The sequence below is a fragment of the Drosophila teissieri genome, chromosome 3L (genome assembly GCF_016746235.2).
Source record: "Drosophila teissieri strain GT53w chromosome 3L, Prin_Dtei_1.1, whole genome shotgun sequence".
Classification (NCBI taxonomy): domain Eukaryota; kingdom Metazoa; phylum Arthropoda; class Insecta; order Diptera; family Drosophilidae; genus Drosophila; species Drosophila teissieri.
In genome coordinates, this window is record NC_053031.1 from 6,472,198 (window position 1) to 6,495,567 (window position 23,370).

General features: G+C 43.6%; 4 protein-coding genes across 10 annotated transcripts in view; 2 read left to right on the top strand and 2 right to left on the bottom strand.

Annotated features, from left to right (window-relative positions):
- LOC122616130 (formin-binding protein 1-like) overlaps positions 1 to 13,857 on the top strand; it is a 32,856-nt gene extending 18,999 nt beyond the window's left edge. For 2 of the 7 annotated variants that reach the window (XM_043791450.1, XM_043791452.1), the window contains 9 exons: positions 5,664 to 5,779; positions 7,628 to 7,678; positions 8,593 to 8,737; positions 8,810 to 9,279; positions 9,343 to 9,529; positions 11,112 to 11,461; positions 11,525 to 11,659; positions 12,077 to 12,243; positions 12,308 to 13,857. In XM_043791450.1, coding sequence (XP_043647385.1) covers positions 5,664 to 5,779; positions 7,628 to 7,678; positions 8,593 to 8,737; positions 8,810 to 9,279; positions 9,343 to 9,529; positions 11,112 to 11,461; positions 11,525 to 11,659; positions 12,077 to 12,243; positions 12,308 to 12,471 — 1,785 coding nt within the window. In that variant the 3' untranslated portion in view covers positions 12,472 to 13,857. The remainder of the gene's footprint in view (positions 1 to 5,663; positions 5,780 to 7,627; positions 7,679 to 8,592; positions 8,738 to 8,809; positions 9,280 to 9,342; positions 9,530 to 11,111; positions 11,462 to 11,524; positions 11,660 to 12,076; positions 12,244 to 12,307) is intronic. The other 5 variants (XM_043791453.1, XM_043791451.1, XM_043791454.1 and 2 more) reach the window with 5 other exon arrangements.
- A 460-nt stretch (positions 13,858 to 14,317) lies between these two features.
- On the top strand, positions 14,318 to 15,515 carry LOC122616398 (THUMP domain-containing protein 1 homolog). The gene has a single exon (XM_043791838.1). The coding sequence runs from the start codon at positions 14,378 to 14,380 to the stop codon at positions 15,371 to 15,373; it is 996 nt and encodes a 331-aa protein (XP_043647773.1). The 5' UTR covers positions 14,318 to 14,377; the 3' UTR covers positions 15,374 to 15,515.
- On the bottom strand, positions 15,502 to 17,903 carry LOC122616399 (peroxisomal membrane protein PMP34). The gene is made up of 3 exons (XM_043791839.1): positions 17,514 to 17,903; positions 17,377 to 17,437; positions 15,502 to 16,482 (listed from the first exon to the last, which is right to left on the bottom strand). Exons 1-3 carry the CDS (start codon positions 17,583 to 17,585, stop codon positions 15,671 to 15,673), a joined length of 945 nt encoding a protein of 314 aa, XP_043647774.1. The 5' UTR covers positions 17,586 to 17,903; the 3' UTR covers positions 15,502 to 15,670.
- Positions 17,904 to 18,183: 280 nt separating this feature from the next.
- On the bottom strand, positions 18,184 to 23,130 carry LOC122616397 (claspin). The gene is made up of 7 exons (XM_043791837.1): positions 21,539 to 23,130; positions 21,229 to 21,476; positions 20,512 to 21,171; positions 19,165 to 20,454; positions 18,850 to 19,102; positions 18,463 to 18,792; positions 18,184 to 18,400 (listed from the first exon to the last, which is right to left on the bottom strand). Exons 1-7 carry the CDS (start codon positions 23,045 to 23,047, stop codon positions 18,281 to 18,283), a joined length of 4,410 nt encoding a protein of 1,469 aa, XP_043647772.1. The 5' UTR covers positions 23,048 to 23,130; the 3' UTR covers positions 18,184 to 18,280.
- Positions 23,131 to 23,370: the final 240 nt, after the last annotated feature.

A 23,370-nucleotide genomic window follows, 5' to 3' on the forward strand; every position in this document is an offset into this window, starting at 1 on the left:
GAACTTCATGTTGATCCGAATGATTTTTTGGGGTCATCGCACTGACCTGGCTTAATGGAAAAACTGATAAAAGCTAAAAAAAAGTGGCCGTAAAGCTTTCTCGTGTGCAACAATTTCATTACGCGTCACGACAAACAAAGGCGCCGCCCAAACGTTGTCATGCTAAACTAATAAAAAAAAAAAAAAACATTGCACGAAAGGCGGTAAAACGGGGCGTGGCGGAAGCCAATAGACATATTGACGTGCCGCCACGAGCTGCAAGTGTTGCACTCACTGGGGGCAATGTCAATTTGCGTCGGCCAAGGGAACACTCATCAGTGGACATCATCGTCATCCACTAAATGTCGACTGGGTGCAGCACATCAAACAAACAATTCATCGTCATGCCGGGCGGTCAACTTCACTATCGATATGATATACTCGTACACATACATACAAGCCACTCGACACACATGGGTATGTGTGTGTGTGTTATTACTTCCCCTGCTTATCAGCTGCAATGAATATGTTGCTGTTGTGCATGTTGCTGCTGCTGCAGTTGCAGTTGCAGTTGTTGCTGCGGCTGCTACTGCTGCAATTGTTTGCGTGCCACGTCCGCTGCAGATAAAAACGCGTGCTGCGGAACTTCCATTGAGCGGCTGCCCATGAGCTGAATCCGTTGTTCTTCTCCAAGAATTCGACGTTGATGCACTGCTAGAAAATGCATCGTACCTGCATGCATAAATGCTTCTAATGAATGCTAACTGTATGCATAAACGCTTCTAATGAATGCAGATGCCTCAAAAACTATATATTTTATACTATATATTTAAAATGCATTCTGAATTTAGTGAACAGCTATGAATAATTCTCTGTTCAATGAAGTGTCGTTAAGCAAATGCCAAGTGTACCGAGTGTGGATGAATATTATTGATGACTCAACCTAATCAAGCCTTGTGAGATTGTGTTCTTAGAAAAATAAGGTATATATCCGCCCAATTCAGTCACCCAGTGTAGTTGCTAACTAACTCTGGCTAGTTTCGTTGTTTAAGCCACCCCATTTTGCTTGAGCCGCCGTGAATATGGCTTCCAAAACCGCAGCACAGAAACAAAACAAAATAAAAGCGACGGTGGTGGTAACAAAATCGTTGGTAGCAACAGCAATAGCAAAGCAAAGCCAAGAGCCCCAACCCGCTGGCTGTTGCAGTCGGTGCACCTGTTACCCAGTTTTATTTAGTTTTAGCCGTTGGCATTGCCAGCTCGGTTAGTCGGTCGTCAAAAACTGGGTCTCTCTCCTAATCGCCTGGAAAACTGAAACGCTGAAACACTAAAACACTGAAAAGCTGAAAAACCAAAACCAAAACAAAAGCCAAAGCCAAAGCCGTGGCAAAAGGAAGCCAACGTTTCTGGTCGAGTGCACCACCACTGTGATGGTAATGCAAACAGGAACCATAATGTACACGCAGTATTAACCGATCGCTGGATATATATCTGGTATATATACTATGTATGTATAGACAAATGCCAGACAGTCGCCGTCAACGCTTTCTGCTTCAATTGACACCCTCTTCGGTTGCTGTTGCTGTAGCTGTTGCAGTTGCAGTTGCAATGGTCGCAGCATTTCAGTTGCATTTGACTGCCAAAGTGGTAGTAGTTGCATAAAGGCAATTGACAGGGCGCTTGGGGTCTTTGGGCCAAGCAGATTTCCCTTTACCGTTGCACGCTGCCAATGTTATGCAATTGTCTGGTTTCTGCTCCCTGATTACAGTGGTTACTGCCTTTTTACTAGATCGCAATGGGGTATGTGCATTATCTAATGCAACTATCATAAATTATACACGAAATTGCTGCTATCGCCGGCTTCTACAGCTAACTGGTTTCGTGGTTGAAATGCAGTAAGCACTTCCTATGCGATAACTACCCAACCTCAAATAATAAACAAAAAGCGCTCAGAATTCATTACTTGCGAGATTCTCAATTGATTAATTACACTCAAATACGTAAATAGCAGTTCAGCTGTTATTTCCAAACCATAAAATATTATAGTATTGAAAATGCATCTCATAAAAGTTCAGATGCATGGCTTTTACACCCAATATAAGTTATTGATATGTTAAACACTCTACTTATATTGCGGTTGTAAATTATTTATATGGTTATCATATTCACTTTTGCAATGCAAACCAATATAATAAGCAAGAATTTCCCACCAATATTTACCACGTCAAGTTCTTGTCCCCGTTCCACTTTTGCCGCCATTCCTTTTTGATGAAATGTCACGAGCCCTGAAAACTGAATCGGAATCACGATTAAATTGATTGAGGAACAAAACACAATACAATACAATGTGTTGAACAAATAAAGGGTGACAAATGCGTTTAATCAATCGGATCAGCCTTCAATCTTGACCCACTGAGCGGTGTCAGGCGGCGGGTCTGTTTAATGGTAAATGGGTTGTGGTTAATGGAATGCCCTTATACTGGCTGCCCCATCGCACATTCCACAACCTCGAATGCGCACACTTACCCTTCCCAAAAAGAAAAAAAAGAAATACAAGAAAAAAAAACTCAAGAAATGGAACCCAAACAATCGATGACAATCTTCAATCGAATTTAACACTTTTCAATGTTTCATTTCTCTGGCCAGCAATTTGTTAATTTCTTTATTGCTTTTCATTGTCATTGTTTCGCTGGGGGTTGGGCATTGTTGTAAGAGTTATATCTCGCCCATTCTTATTGCTACATTTTGTTGATTGTTGTTTTTGACGAGCCCCGAGAGATGACGGTGATGAACCAACTTGTGTCAAGTGAAAGTCATCAAGTGGCTTCACCATCAGCTTCAGCATCACCATCAGCTTCGACTCAGCTGGGAATGGGAATCGGGATTGGATGCGAGATTCGAGATGCGTTTTTGGATTGGGGCCTTTTGCTAATAAAGTCTGTGACATCCAAAGCTGCTGCTGCTGCTGCTGATGATGATGATTATGATGATGATGCCCCCATGTAAAACTTTCGCCATGATTTATTGGCCAGCTTGTTAGTGTTGGCCAGGCAGCTTTTTGGGATGCGACGACATTAATCTTCCGGCTTTGCCTGCTTAAATAAATAAATATTATTTAAATGTGTCATTAACCCGCGGGGCGAGCGAAACGGAGACATTGGCGACACAGCACATGTGCGGCTCCACCTCGGAGCCAATTTTAAAGACCCTTGATTCCGTTTCCATTCGATTCGATTCCATTCCACTTCACTCCACTCCTTATATGCGCAGACTGCCTCCGATCTTGGCATCGCATCGCGATCCGGTCAAGGTCAACAATGCGATCCGATTGGCAAATAACCTCGAGAGTCGTCTATCAATGTCGGACTCAGAGCCTCGCAGCCGTTGGATGAGCGACAGCGATCATGTTCGGCCTCTCGGCATCCATAGAAATTCACGGAAAAAATATCACACAAAACATAAGTGCTTCCCACATTCCCTCTAATCAATCGATGATCGATCGATCGATCGATTGATCCCCTCCTAGAACCAGAGAGAGGTTGACTCCCAGACTAGCAGACATTCCATTCTCACCTCATAAACCCGGCGACAGCATCAACTTATCTCAGTCAATGCATTCGACTTGCGGCCTATCATTAAACATTTATATAAATCAATAGCGCTAATGGCAACTTTCCTGCCCCAAACAAGCGGCTGCCAATTTGCCATTCCATTTAATCAGACAAGATGGAAAACTGGCACGCATACACCCCTGGCCATAAATATGTATTTCTTTATATTTTATATGTACATATGTAGGTAGGTAGAGCAGTCGATTGGAGCAGATCAATTGGAAAAACAATTTCCCGCCGGCGGGGGGCGTTTATATTGCGCAAGCGCACCACTGTGTGTTACTGTGAAAAGTAAATTAATTTGATTTGATTTTCTGTCGAGCGGAATGGAATTGATGGAAAGGCGCCGCGGGAAAATGTGTGCACCAAAAAAATAGTAATCATCAATTTGCTGCTCAGTATTAAAACTATCAAACTAACATTACCTTCAATACCTTCGGTTACCTAAAAAGACTTTCTACAAGGAATCATTTCTCTTGGGAAAAATGTGATGTTAAATTTCAATAGTGTATATAACGTATTGAAGTAACTTTTTCTCCCAGTGCACGTCTGGCACTCGATTACATAAACAGTTAACTTCCCAGGGGCACAAGTGACAGATGCCGTATTTTATAGGCCCAGTTTTCAGACCAATACCAAGAGTCCTGATGGCTTCCACCCACAACTGGTGGCCAACGCCCTCGGCGGCGGTTGCAACTCAATTACTGCAGCTCCTCGCCTGACATCTGTGCCGTGTCGCCTGACACTTTTCCGTTTTTCCACGCGAAAACGCTTTTCATTGAGTGCCAAGATGTGCCGCACCTTCGAGCGGGTGAAAGTTTTTACTGTGACGCAAGGCGAGTCGAGAGTCGACATACAAAAATAAAAGCCCGCGATAAAATAAACAACCTAATCAAACAAATTCTACAAACGCACTCGATTTTTAATGCCGTATTGAAAGCCAATTGTTTTAATTAATGGCTGGCACGTTGTTAAAGCGCTTTAAGCTTCGGAAAATCGCATACCAAAGCGTTGCCGAATTTCACTGCTAACGACTGAGATTATTATTATAATCACATTGAAACAAAAATTACAACATTTTGCAATAACCCAAAGAAGACACCAAAACATACGAAATACAGACGGCGTAAATTTTCGACAATTTGGCGCTTGGAAATTGTTTGGGCCATGATCGGAACTGGGTTTCATTATGTAATTGATGTTAATTTCTCGGCTGCTCAGCTGAACTTCAAATGCAAATTGGCTACGCGTCTTGTTTGTGTGCCATTTAAGCGGTTTTTAGAGGGCTTTCAGCTGCTTACTTTACCCTCTGGATTCACTTAAAAATCAAATCTGCTTGCCATTGCGTTTGGGGGCGTGATTGGCAGCTAAGTCGGCCAAAACGGCAGCGTCTTTTGATGTCTCTGCAGGCTTGTTGTTTGTTGTTTTGTCAGCGTGCGAAAATGAAATCAAAAGTGGAGCGCAGTTTGTTTTGATTGTTGTTAGGTCGGTCGGCCTATTGACAAACATAGTATTGAAAAGTGTTGCAAATTGCCCACAAAGGCAGCAAAAGAAAGCAAAAATGAAAGAAAATAGCCCCATATTATGTCATAACGCTTGACGAGAAGGAAGTGACTGCCCATATTTGTGTCAGCGGTAAACTAATGATACATATTTTTACAAATGGCAAATGGCCATGCCATAATTTCAAATTGTATCACTCGAAATTGTCGACTAGTAGCGTTTAAAATTCAGAGCTCCTATTTAAGGCTAATGAGTTAATGGTTCGGTCTTCAAGACAACTTGAAAGCCCAATGAATCGATCCATTATGGCATTGTATAAGATAGATCTTTATCCACAGTGCTCGCGTATAAGTGAATTCCATTTGCTACGCAGCGAATTTCCTATATATATCGAGCTAATTAAAAAGTTAGATTAATTTCGTATTATTTTTTGCGCTGTTCTCAATCTACAGCATTTATCGCATATATCTACGCATTTGCCTTGGCTCAATGTCAGAAGGCATTAAGTGTTATCTACCCAGCCGCAGCTTTTTCTAATAGATTCCATCTGCACATTTTCCACACTTTCAGGATCAGAACGAGAATCTAGCGATACACACGAACAGAGGCATCGATGCTCTGGACAAGTTTGCCAACTTCTTACGCGACCGAGTGGCCATAGAAACGGAATATGCCGGCAAATTAAGGTGAGTCCTCCTTATCCCCCTTATAAATCTGTCATTTATAAAGAATACAAATTAGGGGATTAACTGTTGGGCAATACATTTCAAAAGCAGTTCATAAGAATGCTTTTACGGACTTAAAGTTTAACGTAATTGAAATGATTAAACACTTTTAATCACCTGAACACCAATATCAATATCCCCTTTAGACACAGATTTTATTTTTAGTTACTTTTAAGGCATTAGAACGAATTAATACTCTTGTCACTGCCTAATTTGGGCTTAACAAATAGCCAATTAAATATAAATATTTCTCTAGTTGCAACTGGCCTCACCCATTTGTGGCATGTCTTGTGCCTTTTGGCAGCCGAATATTAATGTTCTCGCTAATGTAAATCCGATATACGAGTAAAGCCAAAAAACGTGATGACAAGAAATGAGCACAAGGTCGTCCACTTGTGGAACTGATTGCCCAGCTGTCCAGCAGGCTCCTTTCCCGGCTAAAACAAAAAAACAAAAAAGGCCTTAACTTAAAACGCATTTAATCGAAGTCTTTGTCTTGGACATTATTTTACATTTGCTGCAGCCTTCGTTGGCGACAGAACAACGCTCGATTGCCATAAACAATAACCGTAAATAGTTAATTGTATGCACTCTCATATGCACTTACTTGTGGCGCATTTCAATTACCGCCAATACGTTTATGTTTATGGATCCCGGGAATTTTCGAGAGCTGCGCCCCTGTAAATTGTAAACTGCACTAAATTGAGTGACACCCGAGCAGAGACACCACCGCGACCTGCCCCACGCAATTGACACGCGACTGCCTCGTTGAGTGGCCAATCCCCAATCCCCAATCTCCAAACCCCAATGCCCGCTTGCTGGCTTGTCCAGCAGAACTGGACGTGGGACATGTGGGGACCTAATGGGATTAGGCTTCGGTTACCCAGTCGATTGCCCAACATGGCAGCGTGGGTCGGTGTAGGCTGTCAGTTCGTCATAATTGTTTAATTTAAGCGAAGATTATGTTGCCTCGTCAAGGTGTTCGCTTCAAAAGAGGGGAGAATCACTGGTTTCCCACTGCCTGGCACCGAGTTCCCACCATGAGTCGCAGCTTCGTCTGATGACTTCGCTTCAGTCTCAGTCTTTAGCCTCAGCTTCAGTTTAAGATTCAGTTTTAGTTTCCTCTCCCCCTGGCTGGTGGGACTGAACTATGGCCCCTGATATGGCTGGGAGCTACCGTCTTGACTCGTTTTAATGACTTTATCATTACGCGTCTAACGTTGCTTGCGGCGGCTAGAGGTGCAGTCTTACACTGAGAAAGAAGTCGAGGTGTCTCAAAATGTCTTCCAAAAGTGTGTTAAAGGTATGGGCGACTATTCAATATATGACCCGAAAACGGACGCTAGAACGGACGAAAACTGGGATCCGTATAAATGCAAATGTGCCGTAAATAATATTATAAAAGTATCGCAAAAGATACCAAATACGTCCCGTAAACTTATCGTTTTTGGATCTGAAATCGGACGTTTTGTCCGCCTAAAGTCCGCAAAACTATCGTTTGTAATATCATTCTCGAAGTTTTTGTCTGCTGGGATAGTATACCTGAGTACCCGTAGTAGTAGCAACTAGACCACAAAGCCACCTCATGAAACTGTGAGGAAAAACTAAGAAACTGTATTAAAATGCGCGGCGCAGTGAAATCTTTTGCGTGAGCCGCCTTGGCAATCGCAAAATGAAAAGTCTCGTGTTAATGCAAATGCGCTGCTGCGCTGCTACTATTAATATTACTACTATTATTACTATATCTTTCTTTGCATAAACAAAGTTTCACTAATGCCATGATTTTGATTTTACCTTTCGTTTTTGCAGGCGCCTAGTGAAAAACTACCAGCCCAAAAAGAAGGAGGAGGAAGACAATGAGTAAGCATTATAACCAAAAACGCGATCAAAAACGATACAATGTATACCATATAGTATAATTTATTTTTTTTTTTTTGTATTTTCCTTTACCCTATTCGTTTGTTAAATGTTTTGGAAAATTATCCGTAATTTGTTGCACTTTGTTTGCCATATTTGTTGGCAAAGTGCTAAGTGGATTTGGGTTGGGATAATCTCATATGACTTTTGCTCTAATTGTGCGTGCTGTGTGCCATTCAATTTGCGCGGAAAAATCCACTTGGAACTCGGCTGAGGTTCAAGTAGTGCCACTTTGTGTGGTCTGGGAATCTCGGCTTTTAATTACACGCCATGCAAATCTGGCCCAACTGGCAGTCTGGCAAACTGACAAACTGACAAACTGACATCATGACCCGCAAATAGATCTGTGAGTGTGGCATGTGTGTAACATGACAATGAAGCTATAGCGAAGCCATGGCGATAGCCAAGTGGAACTCTTGGTAATGAAATGCCAAGCGCTTTGCCATATTCAGTTGTAAAATCCATAAATTTATGCCCCATTCCTCCGGCCATATAGAGTGGCCATTCTGACAGACGGCGATGATAGACAAACGGACCACGGACGGACGTACAGAAGAGATCCGGAGTCGCGTGGGTGTTCCACAGCGCGTGTCCAACTCTGTCAATCCGAGAGCGCCATAAATCGGGCCCTGGGCTATGGACTGTCTTGAGTTTATAAACAACGCTAAAGGTCTGCACAGAGAAAAATATGTCGCACTTGTAATAGCATATAAAAATATCAGTGATAGTTGGTTTCTTCCAATTATGGTTCACAATTATAAACGCGGTTTTTCTCGGTGCACAACCACTCGTAGTACTCCTCAGGCGCAAATTGGCGTAGGTCGAACTGATTCACATGCTCTCATTCCACACTACAGATTCACATCGGTGCAAGCGTTCCGCAATCTGCTCAAGGAGGTGGGCGATCTGGCGGGACAGCGCGAGGTGGTGTCCGAGTCCCTGCAGCTGCAGATCATCGCGGGAGTGACGCTTCTGTCCAAGACATTGCGCGAGGAGCGCAAGGTGAGTGCTTGGGATTCCCAAAAAAAACATCAATTTAAGTAATAACCCATGCGTACCCATCTGTACTTGCAGAAATGCCTTAGCGAAGGTGCCACCCTGCAGCAGAACCTCACCACACAGCTCTCCTCGCTGGACCGGGCCAAGCGGAACTACGAGAAGGCCTACCGCGACTCGGAGAAGGCGGTGGACAGCTACAAGCGGGCGGACATGGACCTCAATCTCAGCCGGGCCGAGGTGGAGCGCTACAAGAACGTGATGACGGCCAAGATTCAGCAGTCGGACGATGCGAAGAACGAGTACGCCAATCAGCTGCAGAAGACGAACAATCTGCAGCAGCAGCACTTCAGCATGCTGCTGCCCGCGGTCCTCAATCGATTGCAGGAGCTGGACGAGAAGCGCACACGTGGCTTCAGGGAATTCATTGTGGGAGCGGCGGATGTGGAGTCATCGGTGGCGCCAATCATTGCCCGCTGCATGGAGGGCATCGTGAAGGCCGGCGAGTCCATCAACGAAAAGGAGGATACCTTCAAAGTCATAGAAAGGTTGGAAACAGTTCTCTTATAAATATATGGAAGTAACACTCATTTTCTTTGCCCAAATTGCAGATATCAATCTGGTTTCACGCCACCAAGGGACATACCCTTCGAGGATCTGTCCAAATGCGATCCGGATTCCGTGCAGGAATCGCACTACAGCAACTCGACATCGAACCACCTGACCATTAGGGGCACGATGAGTGCCAACAAACTGAAGAAACGCGTTGGCATTTTCAACATATTCGGCAGCAACAAGGTGAGGCAATCCGTGGCCAAATCCAGGGGCTTACCTTTGGGATACCTCTGTGGGTTTTAGACTCGATGCCATTGCCTGACTATCTCTATCGTCCAGAGTTTTCAGTTCGCCACACTTGTCCGTTCCATTCTATGCACTTGCCCCTTGAGTTGAGACGCTTCTTGATTAGTTCTTAAGTTCGATGTTCTATTGATAAATCCTAGGTCTTGGTTATGGTTTGTGTCTTTTTATGGTTTACTCATCCAGTCTTCTCTCTTTTCCGTTCTATTTCTATATTAATTTGATCGAATCTCGATTACCATATCTTTATTTCACTTGGACATGGTTCTGTCTCTTGCCGTAAGTACCAAGTGTCCACAGTCCTCAATGCGTGTCCTCTCCATTCATACTCCACTACCAGATCGGCATTCCATATATACATACAACGCCTCATCCCTCGGATTGCTTATGAATTGCCATGTTTTGTATCTGTCTCATTTACTAATACTTTGTGCTTTGAGTTCGCCCTTCACCGACTGCAACCTTATCCCAAAAATCCAAAGCTTCTTCTATAACTCACGAATATTAATTGATTAACTCTTGATTTCTACTTTTGTACACATATTTGTTGCTGCCATTCGATTTTAAAACGATTAAATGCTTTAAATCACACGAACACAACACCACACAACCGACAAACATGTGATACAATTTCAAAAAAAATGTAAACCTACAAAATAAATACTAAATCAATTCGCTGCCAATAGCAACGGCAGATAATTGAAGCCTGTATCACCATGAAGGTATGATGAATCTTTCAGCTTTCTCCCAACTAAATAACATAACTAACATTAACTAAGTCTAGCCTAAACTAGCCCCTTACGATTAATCTTAATAACACCACTATCTCGCTATCTACTAATCACAATCAGCTAAATAAGAATCTAACCATCACTAGCATATCGTTTCCATTAACAATAATTAATAGTCTGAGCCACTTTCACTTTGAACGCCTGAACGCAAATGATCGGCATATTCTTGGCTTGATTAAACATAGTCAGGTTCTAAAAATGAACACCACCAATTATCCTCAAATAGTTAAGCCTTTAAATTAACCAGTAAATTGTTGGCCAACTAGCTGAAAGCCACAGCAGCACACTTACACATTATTTATTTATCAATCTTAAACTTTGTTTTTGTTTTATTGCTGTTTTTTATGTGCCATTAGCTCTCGAATTCCACCGCATGATTGAATAGATTTATCGCCTTTTTTCTCTTTCTTTTCATTTCCATAATTTTTCTTTATGATACCATTTGATAGCCTGTTGAATTCGAAACTGGGTTGAATTATATCGAAAGTGGGGCATTGGATTATAAAAAGTCTGCATTTATTGTTTTGTTGTGTTGATATTTTTATCTGATGTTTCAGTTTCTTCTGTTGTTTGTACTGATTCTAATCACTGCGTGCAACTCTTGTTGTGTCTTGTGAATGTCTTGTCTATTTAGTCCTGATTTGTACTTTGTTATTCATTGCATTGGCCTATAAAGATATCATCAGACATATTTGTAATTCAATCAACTAACCAAGCTTTAATTGCCATAGAATTCTCTGACCGCGGATGGACAAAAGGAGGACTTCAGCGATCTGCCACCTAACCAACGAAGAAAGAAACTGCAGGCGAAGATCGCCGAACTGACACAGAACATCGCCCAGGAAACAAAAGCACGGGATGGCCTGATGAAGATGAAGATCGTCTATGAGGCGAACTCTTCGCTGGGCAATCCCATGACCGTCGAGGGACAACTGAACGAGTCGGAACACAAGTTGGAGAAGCTGAAAGTGGATCTGAAGAAGTACCAGGGCTTCTTGGAGAAGGCCAGCCAAGTTCCGACTGCCACCAGCAGTCCACAGGCGACTCGAAATCAATTGCAAAACGGTCATCGAACCTCTAGGTGAGTTAACATCATTTTTAACCAATACCATAAGTAATCTAATAATTGAATACTCTATTTTAGACATTCCAATGGCAGTGCCGATGACCATCATGATGATGGCGACGACCAGCCCGATGATGCTGGCAGCTTAAGCAGGTCAGATTCTGAGGATAATGTGGCGCAAATACAAAATGGGCATAATAATAACAATAACGGGTACACTCATAAGTCTACGTTCAATGTTTATATATATATATATTTCACCCACAAACATACTCGTTCATACATTATCGTAGCATTATGATTTGGCATTGCATATCTAATCTGTATTATTTAATTTGATCATAATATCACAGCACTATTCACGGTGTGTGGCATTTTCTTCGGTGTTGGTTCCTTACTCATTTAAAAGCATATAAACAAGTAACACAGCCCAGAAAGTCCACAATAAGCCAAAGATATAAGAAAAATTTAATTACCAATTTAAATTTAATTACCAATTTCTAATTTGTAGTAAATCTTGATTTTTGATCTTTATTGCTCTACACCAAACATGATGACACTTAATAATGTGAAAATTGCAACTTCTTCAAATATTTCGTTTCATTTTGCCTTTTCCATGGTGAAATCCAGCAGTTCGGCAAGTCCCGAGAGTGGCCTGGGCACTTCGCACACATCCCTGCCAGGATCGGGACAGGGCAGCGCCAACGAAAATGCGATTGGCGAGGATACCTACTATGAAACGGAAGTGGAGACCCTTAATCCGGTGGGAAAATGTCGAGCCCTGTATCCGTTTGAAGGTGAGTAGTGGAAAGAATGCTTGCGGTATAACATCTAATGCATGCTGAACTTAATCCCCTGTAGCCTCCAGCGAGGGAAGCATACCCATGAGCGAGGGCGAGGAACTGCAAGTGATTGAGATCGACCAAGGAGATGGATGGACGCGGGTGCGGCGGGAGAACAACTCCAATGGCTGGGACGAGGGCTTCGTGCCCACGAGTTACATTGAGTGCACGCTCTATGCTTAGGATTAAGTTCATTTTCGGGGCGGGCAATCAGCCGGGCGGTTTTAAATGTTACCTACTCAGCAAAATCTTGCGTATGTTCGATTGATTTGTGTACTTTTGTCATAACTTTGCGTTCTATCGGACAGCCATACCACACAAAACATATGAAACAACACACCTAACTTTCACACAACACTGTACATTTGACCTAAGCTAAGTTCGATTCATTTACCCTTCGTATGCTTTGTATATTTACTTTGATTTTAAACGTCATTGATCTTATGGTAGTGCAAGCTATATCATACTATAAATACTATAGTCATATGCACCTACGAGCAGACCTCACCTAATTGTAAGCACCGCAACGTTTCCCTCTTCACCACAAACAATCATGATAACACCTATTTATATACATATATGGAACCAGATTTATATGGCACTTGAATACGTGAGAGCATGAAAAGAAAAACTAAAACTGACACTACGGCCGTTGGACATTAAAAGTAATCTTGTGAACACGTTCTCACGTGCAGCCCATTTGGCAATGTGTTGATAATACTTACTTTTGCTCGGTTCTCGGCCTTGGCCTTAGGAGCACCTGTCACCTTTCCCGCAGACCAAATTGGAAAAGCGGCAGTGTGCAATTTCCTCAAATTTAAGCACTAAAAACATTGGTAAATATGCAAAGACCAAGCGAGCGGACATCGATCACATCCCATGTACCCCATATACACAACCGAGACTCTAGGATATGTGGGCAAAAGTTATGGCAATCCTGCATGACATGCGGCATATGCAATTGCGGAAGCAAAAAGAACGCGCTAGCTTGTTTTATATAAATAGCAACAATTGTACATTTTACTTTAAACCACTATATGCATAATTCGTAATCTTAATTTGATGATAATTTTGTATTGCTCTTGGCCTTGTACATTTTCACACACTATGTTTAATGGGACGCGAGAAGCGCATTCATGCCGAGATAGTGCATCTGATTGATTAGTTATGTTTTAGGAACCCCTGTACCATTAAGTTCACAACATTAAGGCTTAAGTCAGAGCAAAGCCGGGCGGCAACGACGCCACTTTGCAATACATTTATTTATACATTAATATGATATACCGCTGTATATTGGTAAACCACAATCAAAAACTTGAAACGGAAGTCTGCGGATAAAGTCCAGGCGGAGCGAGATAGGTCTTTAGTTAGATATTCAGCAGCCTTCACCATCTGTATTTTGTACTTTCATTTCGCATATATATGCTACCATGCTTTAGCATTTAAGTGTGCAAACAACTGAAACTGATGAATTCTGTTTTTCTTACGTTTAATAACACGATGTAAACGAATGACGATGAACTAATCTTAGTGCGAACGCAGAAAATAAATAATTCCAAAATTCTTAAATTTATCTAATTTTAAATTCGAACCGAAAACAGGCACATACGTATTACGCTATAATGTTTACAACATCAAATGGAATGAGAGTAATTGAATTTAAGTGACAGACTACGGCAAATGTATGTGAGAAGAATTGTCGGCTTAATAAAAGTAACTACAATTAAATGAATCATAAAGCTGATCGGCATTGGATCATTTTGCAAATGGATGTTTTTTAAATGGAAACTGATGGTGGGGTTAAATTCAAGATTTACTTTAAAAGTAGTTGACTGGAAGCACAGCTAAGCTGGAAATTAAATTGTATTACGGATTAAGAAATTCGTAAATACTAGGAAATTATGTTTTATTTCATATAAAGCAATTCCAAAAATTAAATTTTTTTCAATATTTTCAATTTTAAAGTGACCATACCTTCCTATTTCCGTTCTACCCATTTTAGTAGTTTTTTTGAAGTGCGGCATTATTGCCATTGTACTTACGGTCTCTCTTATTTAAACAGCCGGTAAAGCAAAATAAGTTTTATTTCATGGAACCCGCTGCAAAGAAATCGAAAATGGGCAAAAACCACAAGTTCAATAACAACAAGAAGAAGTATTTCCACGCCAAGAAGCAGGTGCTCCAGCCCGGCCAACGTGGATTCTTTGCCACGTGCAACATCAACGAGAAGGCATGTGTTCGCGAATGCTACAATTTATTGAACCACTACGCGGACATACTTTACGGCCCGGAAAAGCCAGAGAATGAGCCGGAAAATAAGCAGCCAGAGGAAGCTGGAGCGGCTGGCGATGCGGGTAAGGATGAGAGGAAGCCGGCGACTGGAGGTGCCAGCGAAGACGACGATGACGACGACTTGGAAGCAGCTGCCGCCAAGTGCCGTGAGAAGCTCTCCCAGCGCAAGGTGCGATTCCAGAATGTGGACACCAACACCACCAACTGCGTGTTCATCCGCACCCAACTGGAGGATCCGGTGGCCCTGGGTAAACACATAATCAACGACATAGCGACCACCGGCAAGTCAATGTCCCGATTTGTCCTCCGCCTGGTGCCCATCGAAGCCGTCTGCCGCGCCAACATGCCGGACATCATCTCTGCCGCCGGACTGCTCTTCGACAAGCACTTCCTCAAGGAGCCCACCAGCTATGGCATCATTTTCAATCATCGCTACAATCAGCAGATCAAGCGGGACCAAATCATCACCCAACTGGCCGAGCTGGTCAACTCCAAGAACGTGGGTAACAAGGTGGACCTGAAGGAGGCCAAGAAATCCATCATCGTGGAGGTCTTGAGGGGCTGGTGCCTGCTTAGCGTGATCGACAACTATCTGGAGTCCAAAAAGTTCAATCTGGCCGAGCTGGCCAATCCTAGCAATAAGAAATCTTCAGATGCCAAGTCGGAGTCTTCGGAGGACTCCAAGGGCAACAATGAGGAGCAGAAAACCATTGGGGAAACTGCATCTTCAGAGGAGTCCCAATCTAGTAATGATAAGAATAAGTCAAATGACATCGGAGATACCGAGAACTAACTGAAGGAACAAAAGGTATTGAGACCATCACCGACCTGCCCAATAAATGGTATAAAGCAATGACCACGCCTAGTTATAGATGGACCATCTGCTGTGCAGACGAATATAAATAAATGAACCAGCTATTATTTACTTTTGTTAACTATTTAATCTTTTATTCTTTATCCATTGACGCTTAGCGACTAAACTTTGGAGAGTCTGTGTGCTGGCCATATCCTATGTCCGAATGTGTATGTTTGTGTTACAGCTTACGTTAGGTTTAATTGAGTAAAACTACTTGTAGACTAGAGCCTCTTTTCAGTTGCGCTTGAGCAGCATGACCACGGTGCCGGCAATCTTTTCGTAGGCCATGAACATCAGGGCGGCTGTGAGCACGGTTTGCAGGATCTTGGCCTCCAGACCGCGGAACAGCCCTCGGATGCCCTGGTGCTGCAGTATGCTGATCATCAGCTCCAGTGTGCTCTCGGTGCGGGGCTTGGGTCCCGCCGAAGTGGAGGGTTTCGAGTCCGACTCCTTGCTGCGATGGCGCTGCTTGGTCTGGACCAACTGCAGCGGATAGGTCAGCACCGTGGCGAAGGCCTTGGCAATGGCGCCAATAAAGAAGAAACTCAGGCTGCCCATCTCGCCGCCGGTGAAGCGCATGATGTTGCGCTTAAGCATCTCGTACATCATGAACTGCAGGGCGGGATTGGAGACCAGCATCAGGGAGGGAATGGTGCCCGACCACAAACCGGCGAGGCCCTCCTTTTGGGCCACGTACTTGAGACCCTCCAGCAGGTTCTTGTAGTGCTTGTTCACCTCGTCCGAGGTTCCGGCCACGTTGCGCATGCGCAGTCGCGTGTTGACCACCCAAAAGGGTGTGGTGGTGAGCACATTGATGATGCCGGCAATGCTGCCTAGTAGCAGATCCTTGAGAGCGCTGTGCTGGGATGGGGATCCTCCCGATGCCACCGCCTTCAAGGCATGGAATGTGTAGAAGTAGACAAAGTTCGAAATGCATAGGCTCTGCAGCACAGGTCCAAGACCTCGGTACAGCGACTGGAATCCCTCGCCCAGCACTATCTCCTTGATCACCTGCCTGGTACTGCGCACCTCGCCGGCTTCCTCCACTGCAAAGATTGATGTGAGATAACAATAAGTTTTAAGCTGGAGATTCTGAAACAAAGTGTATTTCAGGTGTGTTTGGATTAAGCGCTAATTTAACTTGTCACGCATACTACGAGTCAGTGATATCAACCCAACCTTGAACCCTATTATGATAATTATCCAATTTCTGGTATTAACTCTGAAAGCGCTCTAGTCGTATATGCAAGCATATGCAGTAAATATTGGCTACAATTGTCATTAAAAAGTACATCAAGCGTCACCTTGCAAAAACCTTTTCTTTATGAGAGTTTACTTATATAAAAAGTACTCCTTTTTTTTAAAGAATTTTTACTGATTTCTGTAAAAAGTTTTATATATTTCATTTTGCGAGTCAAAGTCCAATGGCTTTATACAATTGCAAAATTTATGCATTCAGATAATATAAACTGTTCGTGTACTCGAGGAACTAGAGTGCACACCTTGTAAAGTGAACCCTCGATATGACATAGTTATATTTTGGGCACATCATATCAAATGCATGTTGTAATTCAATATTTTCTATGTAATATCATAGGGAGAACTATATTCACTTATATCATATCTTTGGTTTTTGTATAGACTTTTAATTATTCCCTATCCCAACCAGAAATATAATAATCACAATCTTGTCTAGGCACATAAACTAGACGCTATCGAATTCCATCTAGAAGCAGCACCTAAAATTGGATTAGTGCGGGCAATTGATTAGAAGGGGCTCTTTAACATATCATCAATAGAAAGTTTCAAACGCTGGAATTTGAACTCGCCCGCAGATCTATAGGTGTGCTTATTGAAATTATCAAAGCATGGCCCGCTTATCGGGTTCCCACTGCAGATTATTAGTTACACTTCGATTGTCAAATCCCTGGGGCACTTACGTTGCAGGCGGGAACGCACCGTGTCCAGTGGATAGAAGGTGCTCATGGCGATGCAGCCGCCCTGTGAAGAGTTGACCAAATGCAAATTAGCACCGTTACCATCTTGACCTTTAGCCGGCAAATATTTGCCCACTCACCGCAGCTCCGGATACGGCATGCACGAAGTTCTGGTAGCTAAGCACCTGGCTGAGTTTCGAGGGGGCCACCATTTCTGCTGTTTGCTGTTTGTTCGTCGGACTGTGAGATCTCTGGACTAGCGACTGGCGACTGGCTTACTGGTTACTAGGGACTGGAACGTCCGGCGGCGTCTTCGGGCGAGTGTTTACTGATTGACGACGACCCGATCCGCCGGTTGTTGAAAATTTAGCTGCGGCAGCGCTGTTCGCCGCGATGTGTAGATTAGATTAATGTTATCGACGGCGGAGGAGGCGGTGGCGGCTTTGTTTTGCCTCCTGGAACACGGCGACTTTGTAAATGATTCACTCACATATTCACAATTTCTGTATAGAATTCACATTCATTCACACAGTATGACCAAAGTTTAAAGGCGCGAAATATACCATCTAGCTGGAGAAATATACTAAAATATATACATATATTATACAAAATAGACCGTTACGGCGCGGATAAAACTAAATTTTTGTGAAATTCTGATTAAATTTAACTGATTTTACTGAAATTTATAGTATTCCTAAGCATTACCTTCCTACATACCAAATTTCATAACACTCGGACGGTAATTTTGAGAAATTCCTGCCATCAAGCAGTACCAATCGCCTATAATGCTCTAATCTAAAGAAATATATGTAAATTAAATTTATTTTTATTCACTCCTATTACCTGTCTTAAGTCTAACTTTCGAAATGTACATTTAAGGTGCGTCCAAGCTTAAAAGAAGACAAGATCAAAGGAGCTGATCTATTAGGCACTTGTCTCTCCGCGGCTCCATTCTTGGTTTCTTCATGAAGTTCACGCCCGTTTCAGTGCTGCTGTTCAGTAAATCGGCTGCTTTTCTCTTGCGATTCTGAAATTTAACTCATTTGGTTTAGAAGAAATTATAATTCCAAGATCAAAGCAAGTCCCCACCTCATGTTCCTCTTCCGTTAACGTGGCGAAAACAAAGTTTTTGGCCTTCGCTGACTTCACGGAAATAGTGCCCTCCGCTGCGTCCACATCGCCGGAGGTTCCTTTTGTGAGTCCAGCCAGTTTGGTAAGCGTCTGCTGGTCGCGAACTAGAAAGGAGCCACGAGCTGCGCTCTTCTGCTGTTTGCCAGCTATTGTTTTTGAGATCAGGAACGGAGAACTCTTCTTCACCTCCACAGTTGTCTTCTTAGAGGAAATAATGTTCAGCCGGCGAATGGAATTACCAGTGTTACTGGTGTTTATCACGGACGTGGAGAGCGGTGAGGCTACCTCCTGAAAGATGAAGAAGTTTTAGAAAAGAACATAAGGAAAGTAATCGAATTTTCGCACCGGTTTTAGACCTTTCTCTAAGAGAAGCTGCTCGCGTTCATAGCGGATTTTTCGCCACAGATGCTCGTTTTCCTCATCGCCACTGCCCTCGTTGCCTTCACCATTGTCGGGTCGACTATCATCTAGAGTGAAACCGGCCTCCACGTTCTTCCAACGGAATTGGCGCTGGCGATTCGCTCCCTCCTCTTCCTCTTCGAAGAGCATTTCCTTGATCTTGCGCACTTCCCGGATATCCTGATCCATCATTTTACGTCTATCAAAACAGTAATATGGTTAAAAAAACTTTAAGTAGTTGCATTTTTTGTTTTTACTTACGCATGTATCTGGCCTAGCTCGTGCCGCAGCTTATCACGATCGAACTGATCGTCGTCGCCCAACTCAATGTCATACTCATCCATGTTCTTCTCGTCCTCGTCGGCAGATCCCCATTCGGATTCGGAGAGCTCAGCTTCTTTGTCCACAAAGTTGGCCGCTCGTATTTTACGATCCTTCTTGGTCATCTCCACAACAATTTCATTCTCCTCGGAATCGTAGTCTACAAAGGTTTCCGGAATTTCCTCTACTGGCTCTATGTCACTTTCCTCCTCGAGTTCCTCAGCTTCACCATCGCTATCTTCATCATCCGAGAAGCCCAGCTTGGCCTTTTTCTTTTGCCTTTTCTTGGTGAGTTTTTTGTTTCTCGGCTTATCCACTTCCAATGCATCCGCCTGGGCTTCTTCGTCGCTGGATACTATTCTGTTGACCACGGCCGCCGATTCTCGGGATTCTTCCTGCTGGTGTTGAGTGGGTGCCTGCGATGGCAACTGGGTGGCAAAGGTTCCAGAACACAGACCCTCCAGTTCATCTGCGGCCTGGCTGCTGCCGCCAAACTGTGTCATGGGAATCTGACTAATCACAGCTGCATCAACTGAAGGAGCGGCGGAGGAGAGCATCTGGGTTTGCGGAAACTGGCCAGAACACAGATCAAGGAGTTCATTCTCCTCGTCGCTGGCCGTGCGTCGGGTCTCCGCATCGAAGAGCTTGTGGGCGGATAATTGCAACTGTGTCGCTGTTATGGGAGTAACATTGCTTGGCTTCGGAGTTTGCAGCAGGTCGAGATCATCATCCTCGGAGTTGTCGTCCTCGAAGGCTTTAATGATGCGGGTTTTCTTCCTGGTTTGCGTTTCTGGCTCTGGCTCTGGCTCCGGTTCACTTTCACTGCCATTTTCCTCATCCTCTAGATCTTCAACTGCATCGGCTTCGGGATCTTCGTCTGCATCGTTTTTGTTTTCTTCAGGATCGTCATCGTCCTCAGCAGTGCTCTCACCTTTATCTATGATTTCTTCATCTTCATTTATAGTTACTTCTGCATAACCAGGTTTATCTTCTGGTTCGTACTCTTCATCCACATCCATGCCTTCCTCCTCATCTTCTGCCAGTTTCTCCTGTTCCTCAGCCTGCTTTTTGCGCAGGTCCTCCATGCGCTTCCTGGTGATCAGGGTTTTGAGATGCTCCTGCATTTTGATGTAACCCGCTCCTGGCTTTGGTTCTTTTGCGATTTCCTCTTCGTGCAGGTGAATGCTCACCTTGGACATTTCCAGCTTGCCATGTTCCGTGGTAAGGATGCTAAAATTAAGTACCAAAGTTATCGGGCTAAAAAAGATGGTAAAGTGGGTTACATACTTAACAGTCTCTGTGGTCTTGTGCTTCTTAGCTTCCCGCGTTTTCATCAGACGATTTAGCAGATCATCAACACCTGTTGGTTTTTTGGCAAACATATCACCCGTTTCTAGATCAATAACCATGTTTGGATCGCCTTTCAGCGAAGGGCTCTCATCAGAGCTCTTCTCAATCTTCAGCCGGCGAATAGCTTCGCTGATCTTAGGAGTGGCTGGCTTAGAGGGCGGTGTTATGTTTATGGTGCTCAAGTCCAGCTTGGGCAGTTCCACCACTTCTGTAATCAGACAGACTTTGCTCGGAGATTTCGCATTAATCTCTTGCTGAACTTCAAAATCACTGAATTTCAAGGCACCAGCAGAAGAAGTGGATGCAATGGGTTCATCTTCAGCAATAGAATCTGCCACCATTGCTGCTACCCCGACGGGATCATCTGGCAGGTCTTCACCCAAGACAGAATCCGCTATAACTGCTTGGCCCGTCAAGTCCTCTGTGTCTTTCTTGGGCTGCTCTGGAGTTTTGGGATTATCCAGCACCTCGTCCAAAACACCTGGATTGTCTTTTAGCTCCATTGGCTCTTCGTTCTCCGAATCATCCTCTTCATCTGGCTCTGATTCAGACTTAAAGAACTCGGTAGCTTCTTTGGCGCGATCCTCCATAAGTTTCCTAAAAATAAATTAGATTAAATCGATCTATTGTCCAAGAAAGCCATGTGTAGCTTACGCATAAGCCTCCAATTCCTCCCTGGTCATCCGCAGTCCAACCGACTTCCTTGGCTGCCTGCTGGGCATGGGACTTCCTCCAGCCAGAGCCGTGGCCAGAGGAGCGTTAATGGTTCGTCGGCTAAGAAACTCCTTCAGTGTCCTTGGTTTCGGCTGATGATAGGGCACATTGATGTGCGCCTCGCGGTGCAAACGCTGCTGTTCACTTTGGATGGCCTGCATCCCCTCCAGCGCTTTCTTAGCTGATTCCTAATTATATGAATGTATGTATTTAACTTATTATCGAAAATCATAAATTTTAAAAAACTCACGCGAACAACTTTGGTCTTCTTGGGCTTCCCTTTGGAGTCGTTGCTTCCTATGGGCGCTTCCTGTTCGTCTGCAAATTCATATGGATTCTCTAGCTCCGGTTCCGATTCCGTGTCCACCAATCCATTGAGTTTGTTCTTGATGGGACTCATTGCTGCAGCAGCTTCTTCCGGCTCAGATTCGGAGTCCACCAAACCCTTCAGCTTGTTTTTGGGTGAACTGGTTTCTTCCTCGCTTTGGGCTTTCGGGATTTCATCTTCGCTATCACTGTCCATTCGTTGCCTCTTTTTTTTCGCCTTCATGGGTGGTTTCTGCACATCATGGTCTTCCTTTTCGCTGCCTATTTCTGGCTCATTTTCAGTGTCCATTTTATTGAGATCCTGATCGTCCACCTCTTCATCCTGATCCTCCTGTACCTCGTCATCGCTCAGTATTTTCTGTTTGTTTTTCTTGGCCATCTTTTTAGGCTTAACTGCCTGCTTCTTGTCCTCCTTATTGTCAATACTATTCAACTTATTTTTCTTAGGTGGCTTCTTTTGCTCCAGGTCTTTCTGATCCGTGACTTCCTCCGATTGCTCCTCACTGACCAACTTTTTATTATTTTTCTTGGCTGATTTCTTTGCCTTCTGCTTTTGAGGCTCCTGATCTTCTTTTTGATCATTTTTGGAGTCTTCATCCACGTCCATTTGCGAATCCTCCTCTTTGTCTGTTTGGGAATTCTTTTTGGGTTTGCCGGACTTTTTTGCCTTTGTTTTTAAGGCAGATTTCATATTCTCCTGTTCTGTGCCCTTGTCCTCCTTTTCATCGTCTGGTTGCTTCTGTTTCTTAGCCAACTGTTTAGACTTTTGTGTCCTAGCAGGTTTCTCAGGCTGTTCTTGGCCGTCAACCTCTTCGTCTTCCAGGAATTTATCCTCTGTAGCCAATTGTTTCTTATTTTTTACTACTCTTTTTGGTTTATCCTCCTTGGAAGTGTTATCCTCCACCTTGTCTACATGGGTCTGTTTCTTATTCTTTCCCGCCTTCCTGGTCTTATTTGCTGTCACAGGTTTTTCCTGCTCCTCCTGATCGTCGTTCCCCTGGGATCTCTTCTTCCTGCCTTTCTTGACGGGTTGCTTCTCCTCCGTCTTTTCGTGGTTGTCCGCCTGCTGCTCTTCATCATTATCCGAGTCCATGATGGCGGGAACCTTCTTTTTCGGCCTAGAAACCACCTCTCCCTCCACATCTTCGCTGTTCTTTGGGGAATCATCATTTCCCTGCTCCATGGGAACCTCCTCCTCGTCACTGTCCATCACCCTTTGGCGCCTGGCCTTGGGTGAGATCTTTCGTTGCTGCTGCTGGGATCCATCCTCGTTTTCGCTGTCATCCGACATCATCAAACTCTTGCCACCCAATAAATCTTCGCCGGAGACCATCTGCTCGTCTTCCTCGTCGAACTCCAGCTTTTCCATCGAGTCATCGGCCTGCTCATCATTTTCCGCTGCAGCTGCAGTTTCTGCAAGCGTTTCGCTCATATTTCTGGGTCACTTGTTTTTTGTTAATAATAATAAGAAACCAAAAACATTCGGTGTTGAACACGCACACAATTACACGCAGTTCGATTTTTGGCGCAAAGAGTGTTGAAAGTGCGGGATCAATCAGCTGGTGCTGGCAGTGCTGTAAAGTGCACTAAATAAACACTTAAGACCACATTTGTGTAAAATCATGTAAAAGAAATGTGTCAAATGTATGTAACATTAGACCGTTACTTGTAGAAATATTTAAAATATTATTTCATTCAATATTATGATAAGGAAATTCCACAAATCATATATTGTTATTTTGTTAATTTGTTGAT

What these genes read in the sequence shown, in the direction of transcription:
- LOC122616398 (XM_043791838.1), top strand. Translation starts at nt 14,378, where the DNA reads ATGGAACCCGCTGCAAAGAAATCGAAAATGGGCAAAAACCACAAGTTC.
- LOC122616399 (XM_043791839.1), bottom strand. Translation starts at nt 17,585, where the DNA reads ATGGTGGCCCCCTCGAAACTCAGCCAGGTGCTTAGCTACCAGAACTTC. An exon ending in ATGCCGTATCCGGAGCTGCG is followed by an intron (nt 17,438 to 17,513) that starts GTGAGTGGGCAA and finishes AACTCTTCACAG; the next exon opens with GGCGGCTGCATCGCCATGAG. An exon ending in GGTGCGTTCCCGCCTGCAAC is followed by an intron (nt 16,483 to 17,376) that starts GTAAGTGCCCCA and finishes CAATCTTTGCAG; the next exon opens with TGGAGGAAGCCGGCGAGGTG.
- LOC122616397 (XM_043791837.1), bottom strand. Translation starts at nt 23,047, where the DNA reads ATGAGCGAAACGCTTGCAGAAACTGCAGCTGCAGCGGAAAATGATGAG. An exon ending in AAGACCACAGAGACTGTTAA is followed by an intron (nt 20,455 to 20,511) that starts GTATGTAACCCA and finishes ACTTAATTTTAG; the next exon opens with CATCCTTACCACGGAACATG. An exon ending in TAACGGAAGAGGAACATGAG is followed by an intron (nt 18,401 to 18,462) that starts GTGGGGACTTGC and finishes GTTAAATTTCAG; the next exon opens with AATCGCAAGAGAAAAGCAGC.